The following is an 18286-nucleotide window of genomic DNA, read 5'->3' on the forward strand; positions in this document are numbered from 1 at the left end:
GCCATCAAGCATACTAGCGCGAGCCACAGTGTGCTTTTATTTTATTTTTTGGCGCCGTACTCACAGTTTAATCCCGTAGTGAAGTTTCAGACTCCCCGCGTTCCTATGCAGAGGGAAGATGATTGACGGCCGGCTATGGCGCGTCACTCTTCCCGAAAATAGCCTAAATAGGACTTGGCTCTTCACGGCGCCTGCGCAGTCAGCTCCTAGTCTGTGCGCAAGCGCCGTATAGCGCCGTGAAGAGCCGAGACCTACTCCGGCTATTTTCGGGAAGCGTGACGCGCCATAGCTGGCCGTCAATCATCTTCCCTCTGCATAGGAACGCCCATTCCCCACGGGGAGTCTGAAACTTCACCACTTGCTTACTGGGCACATATACCCCCTTCCTGCAAAGGGCAAAATTTCAGCTTCCGGCACTGCGTCGCTTTAACCGACAATTGCGCGGTCGTACGACGTGGCTCCCAAACAAAATTGACGTCCTTTTTTCCCACAAATAGAGCTTTCTTATGGTGGTATTTGATCGCCTCTGTGGGTTTTATTTTTTGTGCTATAAACACAAAATGGTGTTCCCTGGTGCAGACCTTTGCATGTCTGCTGCTGGGTTGCACCTCCTTTATGGGGCTTAACTTTACGCCGGACGTAAAACTTACGCGCACTGCGTCGGGCGCACGTATGTTTGTGAATCGCCGTATTTCACTCATTTGCATATTTGAATGGCTAATCAACGGGAGCGCCACCATGCGTCCAGCCTAAATGTGCGCCCACCCTACGCCGGCGTAGGCAAGTTACGTCGGCGGGATGAAGCCTGTTTTTAGGCGCATCTTAGTTTGTGGGTCAGATACGACGGCGCACGTATCTTGTTATACGTCGGCGTAAGTGCTTTGTGAATCTGGGCCTATTTGTGTGAAAAATGATAAACATTTCATTTGGGTACAGTGTTGCATGACCGCGCAATTGTCAAAGTGCAACAGCGCCAAAAGCCGATAATTGACCTGGGCAGAAAAGGGGTAAAAGTGCCCAGTAGGCAAGTGGTTAAAGTGATGCATATTTTGTATTTTTCTATTTATTTATTTTAGGGCTGTGCAAATTAACTTTTAATTAATTGATTAATCTTTAATCTTTTTGATCGATTACATTTTTTTTGATTGGTACTCACCTCTCCGCCTGCTTCTGGGCCTTCTGGGAGTTCTGTCGGAGATCCGGTGATGTCACGGACACCGGCGGGGCTTGCCGTGTCCATCTGAAGGGCTCGTTTGCTGTGCATTCATATCTGCATGCCGGCGGGACCTCACTATCTGCCACACGCAAGGACTGTTACACTTCCCTCTATCACTTCCCTCTATCAACCTGGGATTCTACAACCATCCACTGGGAGTTGTGATAGTTCCCTTCATGGGACATCTACATGCCGACGGGCTGATGTTAACCCCTCCTCATCTGGATTCAGCAGTGGTATCGTTGTACACATTTTTATACCAGTATCACACTTAGCTACATGTTTTTATGACTGCTTTTGCTACCGTTTGGTATTACTCGCACCATTTTTACAGTTTATGTAGCTACATCCATTTTATCTCCAGTGCAATATTTATTTGGTTACCTACTTGAAGACTATAAACGTTTTTATGCTATTCCCATCGAGCGCTGCCTTTGTGTGTTTTTGTATCCTGCTATCCATTTTTCCAGTGGTTGGTAGCTGCACTGGGAATCAGCCTGCAAGGAGATCAGCTAAAAGTAGTTGGATCTGTATGTGCGTTATAATTAATCGAAATTAGTCGATTAATCGATTAAAAAAAAAAAAAAACGGATAATCAAACAGAAAACTTTTGATCAGTAACAGCCCTAATTTATTTCCTTCTGTCCATAAGGTGCATAAGTAGAAGTTTCACTTTGAAGCAGCTCCTTTTCATCTGTTAACAGGAAGTTAAATTGTAGCGTTACTGTAAAAAGTGACGCGAAAGATCGCTGTAAATAGTTAGGCCATTTTATTCCCCCTGCCGCTTCTAAAAGCCATCGATTGTCCCCTTTTATCAGCTCCAGCATCTCATGTGTGGCTCAGACGCAACTCGCCGAGGAAGCCGTGCCAACAAAGGACAATTTCAACCCAGGAAAAGCACGGGCCAAGGAAAGCAAGGGGTGGAGGAAACGGGGAAGGCAGACAAACTCAAAGGTAAAAAAGGACCTTTTCAGCCCGGGTTCCTTGTTGTCGGAGGATGAGTAATTAGCAAAGTCAATATGTTGAAGTGGAAAAAGATGAGAGCCAAGTGGCTGACATCAAAGGCGTTTTGGACGTTTTAAGTAGTCTCCTGCGTCGTTAGCACAGGGCTGGGTTGTGCCGACGGAGGCATCGTTTTGGATCATTATCCAAAGCAGTTAGAAAACAACTTGCGAAAGCACAAGTTCGCTCGTTAAAAAGTTATTTTTTCCACTTAGAAAAGGTTACCGCTGTTATAGACAAGTCTCCACACCAAGCTTTAATGTCAGGCTCGTGCTTTGACTACGGCGAAGGGCTCGAGGGTTACTTTGAAAAAGAAGATCCTAATTGCTGCACCAAAGCGCTTGCCACAAATTCACACCCTGCCGTCTTGCCGCTAAGGCTGCATTCACACCTGAGCGTTTTGTCGCCTGAATCGCGACGCTCAAAAACGCTAGAGGGGAAAAAAGACATTATTCCCTATGGAGGTGGTTCACATCTCCACTCCAAAACGCCCGACGCCGAACGTCTGAAGCAAGTTCCGGACCCTTTTTTGTCGCGCGTATCGGGCGGTTTGGGCGTTTTTGAGCGTTTACATTTCCCATAGAAAGTAATGGAAACGCTCGATTCAAGCGACTAGCGCGACAACGAGCGTTTGCTACGGGCGTTTCGTCGTTTTAATCAATAGAACATTTTACCCAGGCAGAAGATAAAAAAAATCTACCAACATAGCAACAAGTGATAGCCTATTGGCTAAAATAAAAAACGTCGAAGTACAAAAACGTCGGACGACGCTGTATGCAAACGCACAAATAAGCGCGACAAAACGCCGGAAAAAAACACCCGAAAAAACGACCGAACGACCTACGCTCAGGTGTGAATGCAGCCTAAGGCATAATTCTCGCAGCCTTCAGTTCTCATAAATAATACGTTTAAAAGAAGGAGAACGGCCCTGTAAGCTTGCAGCGCAGGTGCTCCAGACGCAGGAAGAGGTGAGTATGCAGAAGAAGAGAATATTTAGCATTGGGGTAAAGTATTTGTAATACAATTCACTAAAATCTCAAGCAAGCTTTAAAAAGGCGACTATATTTTCAAAAGTACATTCTTCTAGGGGTCCCTGCGTTAATACTACAAAGCCTGGGTTAATGCTAAGGGGGACCTTCGTGTGACCTCATACAGGCCAGGGGAGCGTCATGGGTCTCCTCAAGGTCGCCTCCCTAAGGCCCCTTTCAGACTGGGGCGGTATATCGCCACTAAAAATAGCGGTGCTATACCGCCGGGTTTGCCGCGGGATTCGGCCGCTATCAGTGCGGTATTAACCCCCGCTAGCGGCCGATAAAGGGTTAATACCGCCCGCAATGCGCCTCTGCAGAGGCGCATTGCGGGCGGTATTGCCACGGTTCCCATTGTTTTAAATGGGAAGGAGCGGTATACACGCCGCTCCTCTCACCGCTTCAAAGATGCTGCTGACAGGAGATTTTTTTGTCTCCCGCCAGCGCATCGCCTCAGTGTGAAAGCCCTCAGGCTTTCACATTGAGGTTGCTGGGCAGGAGTTTCTCAGGCGGTATAGCAGCGCTATTTTTAGCGCTGTACCGCCTGAAAAAATCCTCAGTCTGAAAGGGGTCCTTAACGTTTTAGAAAGTTTTTGCAGTGCCTCGGTGTGAAAGGGTAAGGCGTTTTTACAGCGCTTTCAATTCATTTCAATGGAGAGGGGCGTTTTTGGAGCGTTTTATTTCAACGCCCAAAAGCTGCTCCAAAGATGTTGCTTTCGGGACTCAGTGTGAAAGGGTCTATTGAGATGCATGGAGAGCGTTATTTGAGCGCTATTTTTTAACGCTAAAACGCTGTAAAAACGCTTCAGTGTGAAAGGTCTAAGTCAGGGGGGGCTGGCAGTCTTAGGCCTGGGGGGCAAGTCCAGTCAAGTGGCCCATAGAGCGTGGAAAAGTGATGGATCGAGGAAAACAGTCTAAGATTTTTCATGATCACAAGAGTCCGCACAGAGGCCCCCTTACATCAGAGTTTACACAGTGGCCCCCCTTACATCAGAGTCCGCACAGAAGCCCCCCTTACATCAGAGTTTACACAGAGGCCCCCCTTACATCAGAGTTTACACAGTGGCCCCCCTTACATCAGAGTCCACCAGTGGGAGGTAAGCAGCGGCCGTGAACTGTGTTAACAGAGCTCCAGCAGGCATATTCCTGCTCTGCAAAAACAGCATTTGGTAGTGGCGGCCGGTGGCTGTTCATAGTGTCACCAGCCCGGGGGGAGATTTCAACCCTGCCCCCCCTGCCAGCCCTCCCCTGGTCTAAGTGCCCCTGAGAAGCTCTCTCAGCTTCTGGCTGATCTAAAAAAAATAAATAAATGTAACACCCAAGTTGCTTTCCTACAGGAAATGCACTTTCGGGGTGATCGTAACGCTATATTGACTAATAAGGCTTTTCCGACCACGTACCACAGCTACTAAACTACAAAAAAAAAAAGGAGGCAAACAGAAACATCAGATGACTGCAATAGCATGTCTAAAAAGCAAGAGACAAGTAAATCATTAATTAGTTTAATAACGCACAGACAGCTTTTGTACGCTTACCACCTTCAGCACAGCTGAAGCAGTAAATGGTAAACATTTGTAGTATGTAAATCCCATTTGTATGCGCTCATCCGCAGAAGACTGGCGAAGCCTCTCCATCAATCGACGCCCCACAGTGGCTGGTTTCCAGACGTGGTGCTTAGTGTCAGAGAGAAATTCTTTGCAAGAGCAGAGGAACTCCACTTATTTCTTTCCTAAAAGAAAACACAAAGGAGTCATGAACACGTGCTTGTGTTAGGTGCACATAGCAGGCAGCGCGGTCAGCCCACACCTAATACAGGCGGTCACCGGGTTACAAACAAGTTAGGTTTGTTCTTAACTCACATTTGTTTGTAAGTCAGAACTGTACATTTTTAGGTGCAACTCCAACCTGTGCAGTGATGTGGGATGTTTCAGGCGCTTCTATGTGTGCAGTTGTGTTATTTGGGGCTCTTGTGGCCATGCAGTACAGCACTGTGTCCAGTAGGGCTGCAACTAACGATTATTTTCATAATCGATTAATCGTATTATAGCATTTTTTTTTTTTGTTGGGCCAATTTGTTGTTGGGCAGATTACAAAACACATTACCGTATTTTCTGGCGCATATCTAACCTTACCTTATCCTACAGACATGCAGAATCGCGGCCGTATGTTTTTTCAAAAGCCGCGCCTCCTACGTCTTCTGTTCCGTGATAGGCGGAACACTCAGCTTCCCAGGAGGCACTGTGTTCAGTGTCCGCCTATCACGGAGGCCCTCTCGTCCTGTGTTTAGTGTCCGCCTATCACGGAGGCCCTCTCGTCCTCGGACGAGAGGGCCTCCGTGATAGGCAAACACTGAACACAGTGCCTCCTGGGAAGCTGACTGTTCCGCCTATCACGGAACAGAAGACGTAGGAGGCGCGGCTTTTGAAAAAACATACAGTACGGCCGCGATTCTGCATGTCTTAGGATAAGGTAAGGGAACAGCGAGTCTGGCATGTAATGGGGCACAGTCTGGCATGTAATGGGGCACAGTCTGGCATGTAATGGGGCACAGTCTGGCATGTAGTGGTGGCACCGTGAGGCGAGGCATGACTTGTAGGAAGGGGGTAGTCTTATACGGTGAGTATATCCCAAAACCAACATTTTGGCTGGAAAATTAGGGGGTCGTCTTATACGCCCAGTCGTCTTATACGCCGGCAAATACGGTACATGCTTTTCTGCAGCTTCTCCATTGAAGTATATTGAACCAAAGAAAAAAATCATGGATGTGAACGTGTCCCATAGGAAAACATGTAAATGAACTTTAGTGTGTTTCTGCAAAAAGCACCAAAAAACAGAGGTGTGAACCCCGGCCTGAGATGTTTAATAACATAACGGGGTTAAAAACCCCAAAATAAGTACAAAAAGAGCAAATAATCGCTACTGTAAGGGGTTCATTTTTTACTGTGGGACAGTGAAAGTAATATTTACAGTAGCGATTTGCTTTTTTGTACTATAAAGGGCTAATTTTAGTTTTTTTAACCCCATTATGTTACTGGCCGACTAATCGATTATGAAAATAGTAATCGATTAATTTCATAATCGATTAGTTGTCGATTAATGGATTAGTTGTATCGGCGCTAGTGTCCAGCGCTGCAAGATGGCTGCTCGGCGGTATCTGGGACCACTGTGAAGCGCAATCGGCCGGCAGTGACGTCACACCACCTCCGTTCGTAAGTAGGAGTCATTCGTAACTCGGGGATTGCCTGTTTGAGGAACACAACTCATGTGCAGCTTGGATAGAAGCAAGGGCTGTGGCGAGGCCCCTCTCCTTTTAATACCTGGCAGTTTAAGCCATTTGGGGACTTTGCTGGCATCTCTTTGAACTTGCTGATTGGAGTCAGGAATCCCAAACTCGTCTTCGTAATTCTCTGGTGCTCGCTGAGACACTTGTGAGCTGGGTCCTGGGAGGTCCTCCGGGATGGGAGCAGTGCTTGATCCTGGGAAACGTGGCATTGCCCTGTCAATGTACAAAGATATCAATTAGTATATGTGGAAACTAAAGTCTAGTTTTGTGTCACCAGACAGCCATGTGTAATACCTACAAAGCTGGGGTGATTTGACTGGTCCTTACAATGTGCCTGTATAACCGTAGCCATAAACAGTCTAATACTTAGGCAGCGTACACACGATCGGTCAAAACCGATGAAAACGGACTGAAGGACCTTTTCATCGGTCCAAACCGATCGTGTGTGGGCCCCATCGGTCAGTTATCCTTCGGTCAAAAAAAAGAGAACTTGCTTTAAAATTGAACCGATGGACGCCTAACCGATAGGTCAGAACCGATCGTTAGTATGCAAAAGCATCGGTCAAAAAGCCGCGCATGCTCAGAATCAAGTCGACGCATGCTTGGAAGCATTGAACTTCGTTTTTTTCAGCACGTCGTGTGTTTTACGTCACCGCGTTCTGACACGATCGGTTTTTTAACTGATGGTGTGTAGGCACATCAGACCATCGGTCAGCTTCATCGGTAAACCGCTGAAACGGTCCTTCAGTCTGTTTTCACCGGTTTTGACCGATCGTGTGTACGCGGCCTTACAGTGAAACATTGACACTGAAATAGTCAACACTGCTTGGTCATTGATCCGATTGAAAGATGGCAAAAATTGCCTATATATTGTTGCTACACAGGGTAGGCAGGAGAGAAATTCAGAATGCACAAGATGTGCTAAATCTCCTGGTTCCTTTATGCACCTCTTTCGGAGATGCCCGAAGCTATTTCGGTATTGGCAGGAAGTGCTGGATTTGGTAAATTCTGTATACGATACCGCGCTGACTTCAGATCCCATTCTTTGCCTTCTAGGATATGTAAATTCTAAAACCCCCAATTGTGGCTCCTATGAGATCTCTTGTTATAGCATGTAAGCCTCCCTCTGGGTCTCGCACCCAACCCTCCTACCCTTGGAGACTGGATTTGGGAAATTAATAAATACAGTGGGCCAGATTCAAGAAGCACTTGCGCCCGCGCAACCATAGGTTGTGCGGCGCAAGTGCTTACTTGCTCCGGTGTAACGAGTGCTCCTGATTCAGGAACCTCGTTACACCGACTGCAGCCTAAGATATGACAGGCATAAGCCTCCTTATGCCTTCATATCTTTGGCTGCATTCTTGCGTTGGCCGCTAGGTGGCGCGGCCATTGTGATCTGTGTATAGTATGCAAATTGCATACTACCACCGATTCACAAAAGTTGCGCGGGCCCTGCGCACGCAAGGTACGGAGTTTCCGTACGGCGACTTTAGCATAAGGCTGCTCCTGCTAATAGCAGGGGCAACCAATGCTAAAGTATAGCTGCGCTTCCCGCTCGTGAAATTTAAATTTCACGTCGTTTACGTAAGTGAACCGTGAATGGCGCTGGACGCCATTTACGTTCACTTAGAAGCAAATGACGTCCTTGCGACGTCATTTGCCGCAATGCACGTCGGGAAAGTTTCCCGACGGAGCATGCGCTGTTCGCTCGGCGCGGGAGCGCGCCTAATTTAAATGATTCCCGCCCCCGGCGGGATCATTTACATTAGGCAGCCTTACGCCCGGCTGTTTAGCATATCGCCCGCGCAATTTACGGAGCAACTGCTCCGTGAATCGCGGGCAAAACGCAATATTTGCGTGGGCGCAGAGAAAAATATTTGCTCTTTGCCCACGCAAATATTGCTCGGATCTACCTGAATCTGGGCCAGTATGTAATGTTTGAAAAATATCCTTATGTTCAATGCAATGCCTTTCAGAAGTTTTTAAGTATATGGAGAAAGTGGATAGATGCCTCACGTTCTAATTTTAATGTCAATCTATAATACAGACTGGGAATGTTTTTTTAGTGGAGGAGGATGGCCTGTCATAGAAACGTTTTTCTATATACTATCTGCCTCTGAATATTTGTGTTTATCTGTTATAAAAACTTTAAATTTAAAATCCAAATTATAAAAAAAATGCCTATGATTTTCCAAAAATGTGACCAGCATTACAATAGCTATATACTTAACCAGTTGTCTACCAGGGCAATTTTTTGTACATGTTAAAATCTTTTTGCTAGAAAATTACCTTAAACCCCCAGGTCCTCTTTAAAGAAAACATCAGGAGTCTATTAGACCTCTGATGTCTCCCCTGCCCCGCTGCAGCTTATCAAGTACAGAGAATGCTTGATTAGCTGCTGCCCCGGCTATAGCAGCCAGTGAAGGGCCTAGGAGTGATGCAACATTCCTGGGTTCATCCTTTTTTAGAACCCTTTCACACCGAAGCGTTTTTACAGCGTTTTAGCGTTAAAAATAGCGCTATTAAAACGCTCTCTATGCATCTCAATGGGCCCTTTCACACTGAGTCCTGCAAGCAGCATCTTTGGAGCAGCTTTTGGGCGCTGAAAAAAAAAAAACGCTCCAAAAACGCCCCTCTCCATTGAAATGAATTGAAAGCGATGTAAAAACGCCTTGCCCTTTCACACTGAGGCACTGCAAAAACGCCCTAAAACGTTAGGGTCTTAGCGGTGCTTTACCAGCGTTTTTCAGGTGCTGGCAGTGTGAAAGGGTTCTGAAAGCACTCGGGCTTTCACATTGGGATTGCAGATGAGGCTTCGCTTGAATAATGCTCGAACAACGCCCCAGTGTGAAAGGGGCCTTAAGGGGGATAGGAGAGCGGACGTTCCTCAACCTCCTCCTGCAGTATGTATTGGGGCATTTTACCGCAGTCCGGGGCTCCAAAAGAACAGGAGAGCCTGGGAACCACTGTGATCAGCACTGGAGGGGGGGGGGGGGGGGCAGCTGGCACTGTAAAAGTGATTGGGTAACTCTACAGCTGACATAAAAAAAACTATACCAAGCCCAGCAGCCCTGAGCTTGTTTAACCCCTTCGATACCAGGACATTTATAAACATATTTCGGTAGACAAGGGGTTAAAGCAACCCGATCAGTTTTAAAATACATTGAGAATAAAGGTGTCTGCAATAGAAATTAATTTATCCTCCTCTCTTTGGCTGCCCTTGCGTCCCTCCATTTCAGCACTGTAGACTCATCTGCATTCAGAAAATCCATGAGTGTTGGATTCCTTTGTCCCTTGACATGGTACCATCCTACGATCCCTACATTACTACAATATTAAACCACAGTGCACGGTGGGACACACAAGTGCACTGTGCACAAGCTTGGTGTCACAGATCCCTGCATCCACACAAGCAATGTAAAATTAAATGCAGAGAGATATCCTCCGTCACGCTATTGTATTCGGACAGCGGTACTCTCACCCCATCAGATCAGTACTGCAGGACTGGCTTCTGTTAAACAGCCAGGGGCACATGTGTACCAAAATGTGTCTAGTTCCTGCTGAACTGGCCAAACTTTGATACTCAGCCTTTATTTTTTTTAAACCTGCCAGTGTTGCTTTAATCAAAATACAAATTAGGATTGGAATAGATCTTTTTGGATGCTGCTGAAATGGTTATGGTAAACGTTTAATCCAATTTTCCATCATTTGGCTGCTCAACGCTAGGAAACTATTTCAGTTGAAAGAGGACTAAAATCGACCAAACTGCCACAAAACTGTCCGGTGTGTGGCCAGTAAGGATGAGCTCTGGCGTGTTCGCATGCTACACATGCAGAGCCCGCCAGGAAGTGTGCACGGCGCTGCGCTAATCACAGCCAGGGAGACATTTCCCGATCTCTGCAGCAGAGCATCGGGACAATGTCTCCCTGGCTGTGATTAGCGCAGCGCCGTGCACACTTCCTGGCGGGCTCTGCACGTGTAGCATGCGAACACGCCAGAGCTCATCCTTAGTGGCCAGACAAAGAGTTGGCCTGCCCACCCTGCTGTCCTTATTGAGCTAAATGGCCTAAAAAGATTATCATGCCGTTAGGAGCTGCTGTACCTGGCGACCACCAAATCTGCTTGAGAAGGAGACCTTGGTTCTGTCAGTAGATAATGTTGCAAATAATGATCTGTAAAATGGAAATAAAGGTTCAATTCAATATACTGTATACTGCCGTAAATGTGATGTCCAGTTAGAGTTATGCCTAGTACACACAATGAGAAAAATCGGCAGAAAAATACAGCTTTTGAAGCAATAATCTGATCATTAGTACACAGCTTTCGGGAGCCGATCACGACCATTCATATGAAATTATCCGAAGGGATAAAACATGAAAAATGTTCTTATCAGATACCAGAACAAATGATTTTGGTTAAATCAGTACAGTATTCGTCCGAAAAAATCTGAAGTCCAAGACCACGCATGCTCCAAAACAATACATTACGACGCTTCCAAAGTTCTATTCTGTCCTACGAGAATTTTTGTAACTTTAGTAACCTCTTTTTTGTTCAATATGAAACTAGCATGCAAAAAAAAAAAAAAAATAATAAACGGATGATCAATTGTCCGATATGCTAATCGTGTGTACCAGGCTTTATTTTAGTGGATAGTCTACAAAGCTCAAAATGTGATAAAATTATAAAAGCAGGAGAAAGTATGTGAAAATGTAAAAGTCACAAGGTGAACCTCCAACTCAAACCAACAAATATTCTGGATATAATAGGGAAGACTTATAACCTCTGCTTTCCATCTGTGTTCCTCTGGAGAGATTATCCCTCAACTTTCTATCATGATAACAATGCAGAAATTTAAGAGAGCTACCATTTAGTGCCAATGGCTACTACTATTTTGCTTAAGTCCACACATAAGGTAAGGGAAAATAGGCCTAATGTGTATAGAAAAAGGCAACCTGGTAGAGGTCACCATTCTTTTCATAAATTTTAAATAAAAATTATATACAAATTATACATAACAAGCAGTCCCCTCGTCTCCCTGATTATATACCCAGTGTAATAGATGGTCAAGTGTCTTGGGGGGGCGGAGGGATAATACTCTGAATAGACTATCTCCTAAACCAGGGGTGTCAAACTCAATTTCAGTATGATTGCCCTCAAAGTGCCAAAGGGCCAGTTGTATCTGGAGTGTGCCAAGTGCAAAGTTCAAGAGTGTGCCAAGTGCAGAGTCCAGGGTTTAAGTGTGTGCTATGCAAAGTGGATCCTTGTACTTTGAAACATACCTGTCCAGTTTGTTGTTGAAGCTGGAGGCCAGAAAGTCCACATCTGGCTCCCCCACTTGCAACACAGGTTCTGGAACACTTCCGGGTGTGGGTACACTCTCCAAGGTTAAGGCACTGTTGACGGTGGAAGTTTGCCAGTTGTCTACACCTGGGATGTACGCAGCCAACAAGGCTGGAATGTTCTGGCCCAGGAGAGGATCAAATCTACCTTTTTTGTCACCGCAAGACTTCTGGCTTCTCCCTGATGGTTGACTGAAAATCTTGTCTGAACTGAATCCAAATTGGGTGATCTTCCAGTAGAATGGCCCAATGTTGCAGAGATAGCCAAATCAGCCTAAGTTCCACATCGTTGATCAGGAGATGAAACTCCACCAGTGACAAAGTCCCCTAAACCAAATGGGTGCCCAGGGCTCCTCCCCAGTCTGACAGGGTGCCATCTATCATGAGTATTTTCCAAAGGACGGGAAGGAAGAAATTCTCCGATTCCTAGGCCAAACTAGGGACAACCTGGTCCTTGGTATAAAACAAAATCGGTCTGTCCAGAGAATTGACTGTCTTATCCAACACCGACAGAATGTTGCCATGTAAAGGTGTGGAGTGAAACTGGGGAAATGGACCCCTCTTAAAACTGGCAACAATCAGGCCCATCAGGCCCAAGACTCTCATACAAAAGTGGAAAGTCAGACGACTCCTTGAATTTGAGATCAGAGGGTCTGAAGTTTCTCCTGTTGAAGAAACTTTTCCCGAGCTGCCTCCAGGACTAGACCCAGATACTCCAACTCTAAACAACGAGTTTGTTCTAGTGCCAATTACTGCAGGTTCAGGAACCATCCAAAACACTGTTGAGTCCGGACAATCAAGGCCATGATGTTGTTCAAGAGAGAGAGAGAGAGAGACTTGTAAAGCGCAACACATGCGAACTGAATCGCCTCTGGGCGCTGTATCCATTTCATGGGTAAGGAACCCCTTGACCTCAGAAGAGATGGGTTTTAATCTTTCTCCTGAAGGCCAAGTGGTCCGACTCCAGTCGCATGGTGGTTGGTAGTGCATTCCACAGGCGAGGTCCCTGAACAGAGGAAACAGCGACTGGTCCCTCAACAGGAGGTTGTCTAAATATATCACAATGGGGATGTCACAGAACGTCAATGTAGCCAATACTAGGGCCAGCCCCTCAACACTCGGGATGCACTATGCATGTGCACTGACAGAAGATGCATGCAAAAGATCAGGCAGGAAACTTTCAGGAGACCACCCGGAAATTTAAATATACAGCCATTTGTTCCAAGCATTCAATAATCACCTGCAGCAGTGGCAAAATCCCTTTAATGGATTTTGACCAGTCATAGATTGGCAAAATATAGTCACAGCCAGGATGGGGGGAACAGCAGGGCCGTCAGCAGGAACTTTTTTTGGAGAGAGTTCACAACTGCTTATCGGTTGGGCTCTTAAAGACAGACATCTTCCACTGGAATAATAAGGTGGGACTCCCCAAACTAGAACAAGACTAATAAGCACTTGGCTTGGAGCAAACAGCTTGTCGGGGAGTTTCCAATCCTCATAGAACATAAAGTGGAAAAGGGAATACAACATAAAGTGGAAAAGGGAATACAAAACAAAAATCTTTGCAGCCTTGGCAACTTTAACGGACCCAAGGCTGAAAAAAGCACTGGTAGAAGCAACAAGCTGATCCGCTAACTACAGTAGTGTGCACCACATTAACAAGAGCTGAGATGGTCTTCTTTCATTGAGAATAATGGCAGTAGACTGCAACTCCTCAAGGGCAAGCTCATCAGTCAAAGACTGGAGCGGTTAAGAATTTCAGTCTCTGCAACCAACGTCTCAGAAGTCCATGGATAGATCAAATTGAGAGTCAGCAGGGGAAGGAACGTAGCATGCTTGTGGCTTCTGTGGTCAGAGTCAGCAAGTAAATGGGTGATCTGGGCCATAATGTCCTGCGCAGCTGAAGTACAAACCTCAGACAAAACAGCAGACTCTAGGAGGGCAGCATGATTCCAGGCTGCAGACATCAGTAGGAACACTGCAAGCAGCCCAAGTTGTTGGTAGATTGAAAGCCAAGGGGCATCCAGTTCAGCAGAATTCCTACCCCTACCTCGGTCTTGAATCAGACAGGTTGTAGCCATGTGGCAGTAAGGCAACATAAGGTTTAGGGCAGGGGTCTCCAAACTTTTCAAGCAAAGGGCCAGTTTGCTGTCCTTCAGATTTGAGGGGGGGCCGAATTCCGACCAGTGGGGGTAGAAAATGCCTCGGGCCAAGCATCAGTGAGAATAAACATGGCCTCAGTGTTGGTGGTCAGTAGGAGTAGTGCTCCATCATTGGTGTTAGTGGAAGAAATAGTGCCCCATTGTTGGTGTCATTGGGAGGAAAATTCCTTTAAATCATTGGGAGCAATAGTGCCCCAAGGGCCGGATGAAGGCTAGCAAAGGGCCACATTTGGCCCCCGGGCCGCATTTTGGAGACCCCTGGTTTAGGGTATAAGGCGAGGCCCCAGATACTTATGAAACATGAACAGCAGGTAGCAGATCAGGGTCAGATGGCTTGAGGTGTCCAGAACTAATTGTAGGCAGGCAGCAGGAATGGAGCAAAGATCAGCAATTCAGGTGGCTTTTTGCAAGCAGAAGCAGCTGTGGCAAGATGCTTCCTCGACACAGTCTGGTGGAAAAATAAAAAAAGAGCATGCATGCAACACTCCATCCAGTAGATGAGGTCAGTGCTGAGCCCTACAACTTTAGCCCCTTCTATGGTGGAAACAAGCAAGAAACAGAACATTTTCAAGGCACCCAATGCGTGGGCAGACTTTTGGAAGTCAAGGTAACAACTAGGGTTGTCCCGATACCACTTTTTTGAGACTGAGTACAAGTACAGATACTTTTTTTCAAGTACTCGCCGATACCGATACTTTTTTTTTTTTTTTTAATGTCATGTGACAGTGGCAGTATTTTTTTTTTTTTTTTTTAGGGGGGAGAGTGGATTGTCAGGTCCATATTCTCTCTAAATGTCCGCGGGCGGCGCGTAAGGCATTTACACTCCGCCGCCCCAAACTACAGGAGCAAGTGCTGTATTCCCCAAACACTTGCTCTGTAGTTTGGGGCGGCGGAGTGTAAATGGCCCGGCGTAGCCACGCGTATCTTCAAGGGTGGTGGCTTCTATTCAAATTAAGCGCGCCCCCGATTCTAAGTAACTGCGCATGCGCCGGGCTTAAAAAAGCCCAGTGCGCATGCTCCAGTTCTTGGCGGAAAACGTCAATGACGCCGACGTGTGCGTCATTGACGTAAAGTCGTATTCAAGAACGACTTAGGAAAACGACGTAGCCGACGGAAAAACACGACGCGGACCCGACGCTATCCGTAACATGGCCTACGTGGGACATGCGGAAACTTACTCCTCATATAGCAGGAGTAAGTTTCCGCTTACGCAAACGACGTTAGCGACGGGTACGCGACGCAAAAGCGTTCGGGAATCGGCGTAGCAGGCTCATTTGCATAAACAAATGAGACCTTCACGTAAATGCCATCTAGCGGCGGGCGGCGTAATTACATTTAAGATCCGACAGTGTAAGTGACTTACACATGGCGGATCTTAAGTGTATCTATGCGAAAATGATTCTAAGAATCAGTCGCATAGATACACGGGCCAAAAAAGAGAGATACGATGGAGTATCCTGAGATACTCCATCGTAACTTCTCTCAGAATATGGCCCTCAGTGTGTGTTTTTTTTACATTTTATTTTAAAAACAAAAATATTTATTGCAATTTATTTTATTATTTTTTTTAATCAGCCCTGTTGGGGGTCTTTGGAGAGATATCAGGGGTCTAAACAGACCTCTGACATCTCCCCTTCAAGACAGAGAAAGGGACTAAGGACACAGATTCCCCAGTCCCTTTCTCTGCAGCCTCAGCTGAAATGAATGGAGGGAAGCTCCTCTCCATTCATAAACTGAAGCATCGTAAACACAGGTTACGATGCTCAGTTATATGAATGGACAGAGTCAATGATCACTTCATTCTGAAAAGGTAGGAGCCGTGGAAGTTTAGGAGATATTTCGAGCACCTACAGGACCAGGTAAGCTTTAATCTACGCTTACCTGTAGGTAAAAGTGGTTGTAAAGGGTTTACAACCACTTTCAGCTAAACACTAACCATGAGTGAAAGAAAAGTGTTTGTGTTGTCATTTATATTCTCTGAAAAATGGCCAAGAAATCATGAATTCTTCCAGGGTATGTAAACTTATGATCACAAATAAATTTAAAAAAGAAAAAAATATTGCCAGCTCTGATTTATTTTTATACTTAAACTTGACATCGATTTCAGCCCCTGTGGTTCTCAAACACTAGCGGAGATGTTCAAAGCTTAGACTTGCGGTTGATTCTGCAATGGATTTGTGTGTTCGGCACTGCCGTCTTAATAAATAAGAGCTTGCGTCTGTCTGCCCGCTGTCGCAGCGGAGTTTTTGTAGTTGGTCACAAGTGATTTTACATAAACAATTCTAAACAGTAATTAACTTGCTGGCGTGTCTCGCAGATGAAGTTTAAACTGCTGGTACAGAACCCCAGTGTGGTCCCCAAGCACATGGTGAACACATGTAGAGGCTCCACATGACAAACACACTTTGAAGTGTCTGTGAGAACGGGCCCCGAGACACCTTGGTGTCTCGCTTAAAGGTGCTCTCTGCTCCGACAGGGGAAATTCTGCATTCCAAATGCATTGGAGACATGGAGCAAGATTTACCACGAGGTACTGCACATGTGGCAACGGGTGAGGAAAGCAGTACCACAGCCATGGGTCATAACAGTGGAATAGATTTATCTATCTTCTGAACATGGCTGCCTCATTAACAGAACTCCTATAACATTCTCACATTCTAAACCCCTGGTGCCCAAGCTGTGGCCCTAGGGCCGCATGTGGTTTGTTGGAACTTTTTTTTTTGTAGACCATCTCCTGCTCCGTGTCCACAGTCTCGGACCATCTCCTGCTCCGTGTCCACAGTCTCGGACCATCTCCTGCTCCGTGTCCACAGTCTCGGAACATCTCCTGCTCCGTGTCCACAGCCTCGGACCATCTCCTGCTCCGTGTCCACAGCCTCGGACCATCTCCTGCTCCGTGTCCACAGCCTCGGACCATCTCCTGCTCCGTGTCCACAGTCACGGACCATCTCCTGCTCCGTGTCCACAATCTCGGACCATCTCCTGCTCCGTGTCCACAGTCTCGGACCATCTCCTGCTCCGTGTCCACAGTCTCGGAACATCTCCTGCTCCGTGTCCACAGTCTCGGACCATCTCCTGCTCCGTGTCCACAGTCTCGGAACATCTCCTGCTCCGTGTCCACAGTCTCTGACCATCTCCTGCTCCGTGTCCACAGTCTCCCAGCATCTCTTGGCTCCATGTCCACAGTCTCTGACCATCTCCTGCACCATGTCCACAGTCTGACTTTTATGTGTGGCCCTTTGGTGATGTCAGCGGCCATGGTTGAGGACCCCCAAATTCGAGAACGCTGACCATCACTGTTCTAAACAGCCCTCAATCTGTACCTTCAAAAATCAGTGGATAGTATGGTCCCCATACAAGATGTGCCCTCTTCCTGAGCCCAATAAAGCCCTAATAACACTCACTGGATCAAGAGAGGTATTGAGGTGTTGGTTCCCTCTAGAAGCCCGATTGCTTGCTACAAGGGATCATGGGGAAAATGATACATACATTTGGGTGACCACTTGAGTGGAGACTCTGGTGTCAATACATTTCCAAAACAATCATCTTGTCTACTTACCCCTTTGCTCCGGTGACCCAAAATGAACAACAGTAGCTGGGAAAAGGCGTGCCTGAGGTTAAGAGGATATATAGATTAATATCATACATACCACGCATTTGAATTTAAAACAAAACGTTTTTTTTCACATTTTCTACCTGTGACGTTTTAGCTGTGAAATCATTTTCTCGGTCATGTATTAATTACGTCCATTCCCCCCTTTCCATGATTCTGTGTACCCCCAGCATATTTTTTGAGCGCCTCTGCCTGTAGGTACCAGTCATATGTAGGGTAGATAAAGACTGCCACAGCCAATGCACACAGAGTCATTATTCTCTGTGTTTATAGCACCGTATTATAGAAGACTGTATATACAGAATCAAAAAATTAGATGACCGACAATTTTAAGCTACTTGTCTTTTATCCCCCAGAAACGAGACACATACAGCTCTGTCTCTGGTTCCAAAGCGAATGACCACATTAATGGTAAACTCTCAGGTTTTTATACAGTTAGAAGCCAAATATGGACAATGACTCAACTCCACCCATAACATGACACAATGGGTGCTCAATACACATTCCGTTAGATAATGACATTCAGATGAGCGAATTACTGATCATTACCCAGACGTTCTGACTCTGCGATAAGTTATTCTCACCTGCTACATAAAACACATTCCTTTAGTAAACATAATTGACATGCTAATCCACTACATCT

At 46.1% G+C, this 18286-nt stretch overlaps 1 protein-coding gene across 2 annotated transcripts in view; it reads right to left on the reverse strand.

Annotated features, from left to right (window-relative positions):
- Positions 1–4732: 4732 nt before the first annotated feature.
- Positions 4733–18286, reverse strand: part of ASPSCR1 (ASPSCR1 tether for SLC2A4, UBX domain containing) — a 70718-nt gene continuing 57164 nt past the window's right edge. For both annotated transcript variants that reach the window (XM_040330799.1, XM_040330798.1), the window contains exons 13-16: positions 17590–17641; positions 10632–10701; positions 6564–6742; positions 4733–4975 (exon numbers count right to left, since the gene is read on the reverse strand). In XM_040330799.1, coding sequence (XP_040186733.1) covers positions 4965–4975; positions 6564–6742; positions 10632–10701; positions 17590–17641 — 312 coding nt within the window. In that variant the 3' untranslated portion in view covers positions 4733–4964. The remainder of the gene's footprint in view (positions 4976–6563; positions 6743–10631; positions 10702–17589; positions 17642–18286) is intronic.

Source organism: Rana temporaria, chromosome 12, assembly GCF_905171775.1.
Source record: "Rana temporaria chromosome 12, aRanTem1.1, whole genome shotgun sequence".
In the NCBI taxonomy this organism is placed as follows: domain Eukaryota; kingdom Metazoa; phylum Chordata; class Amphibia; order Anura; family Ranidae; genus Rana; species Rana temporaria.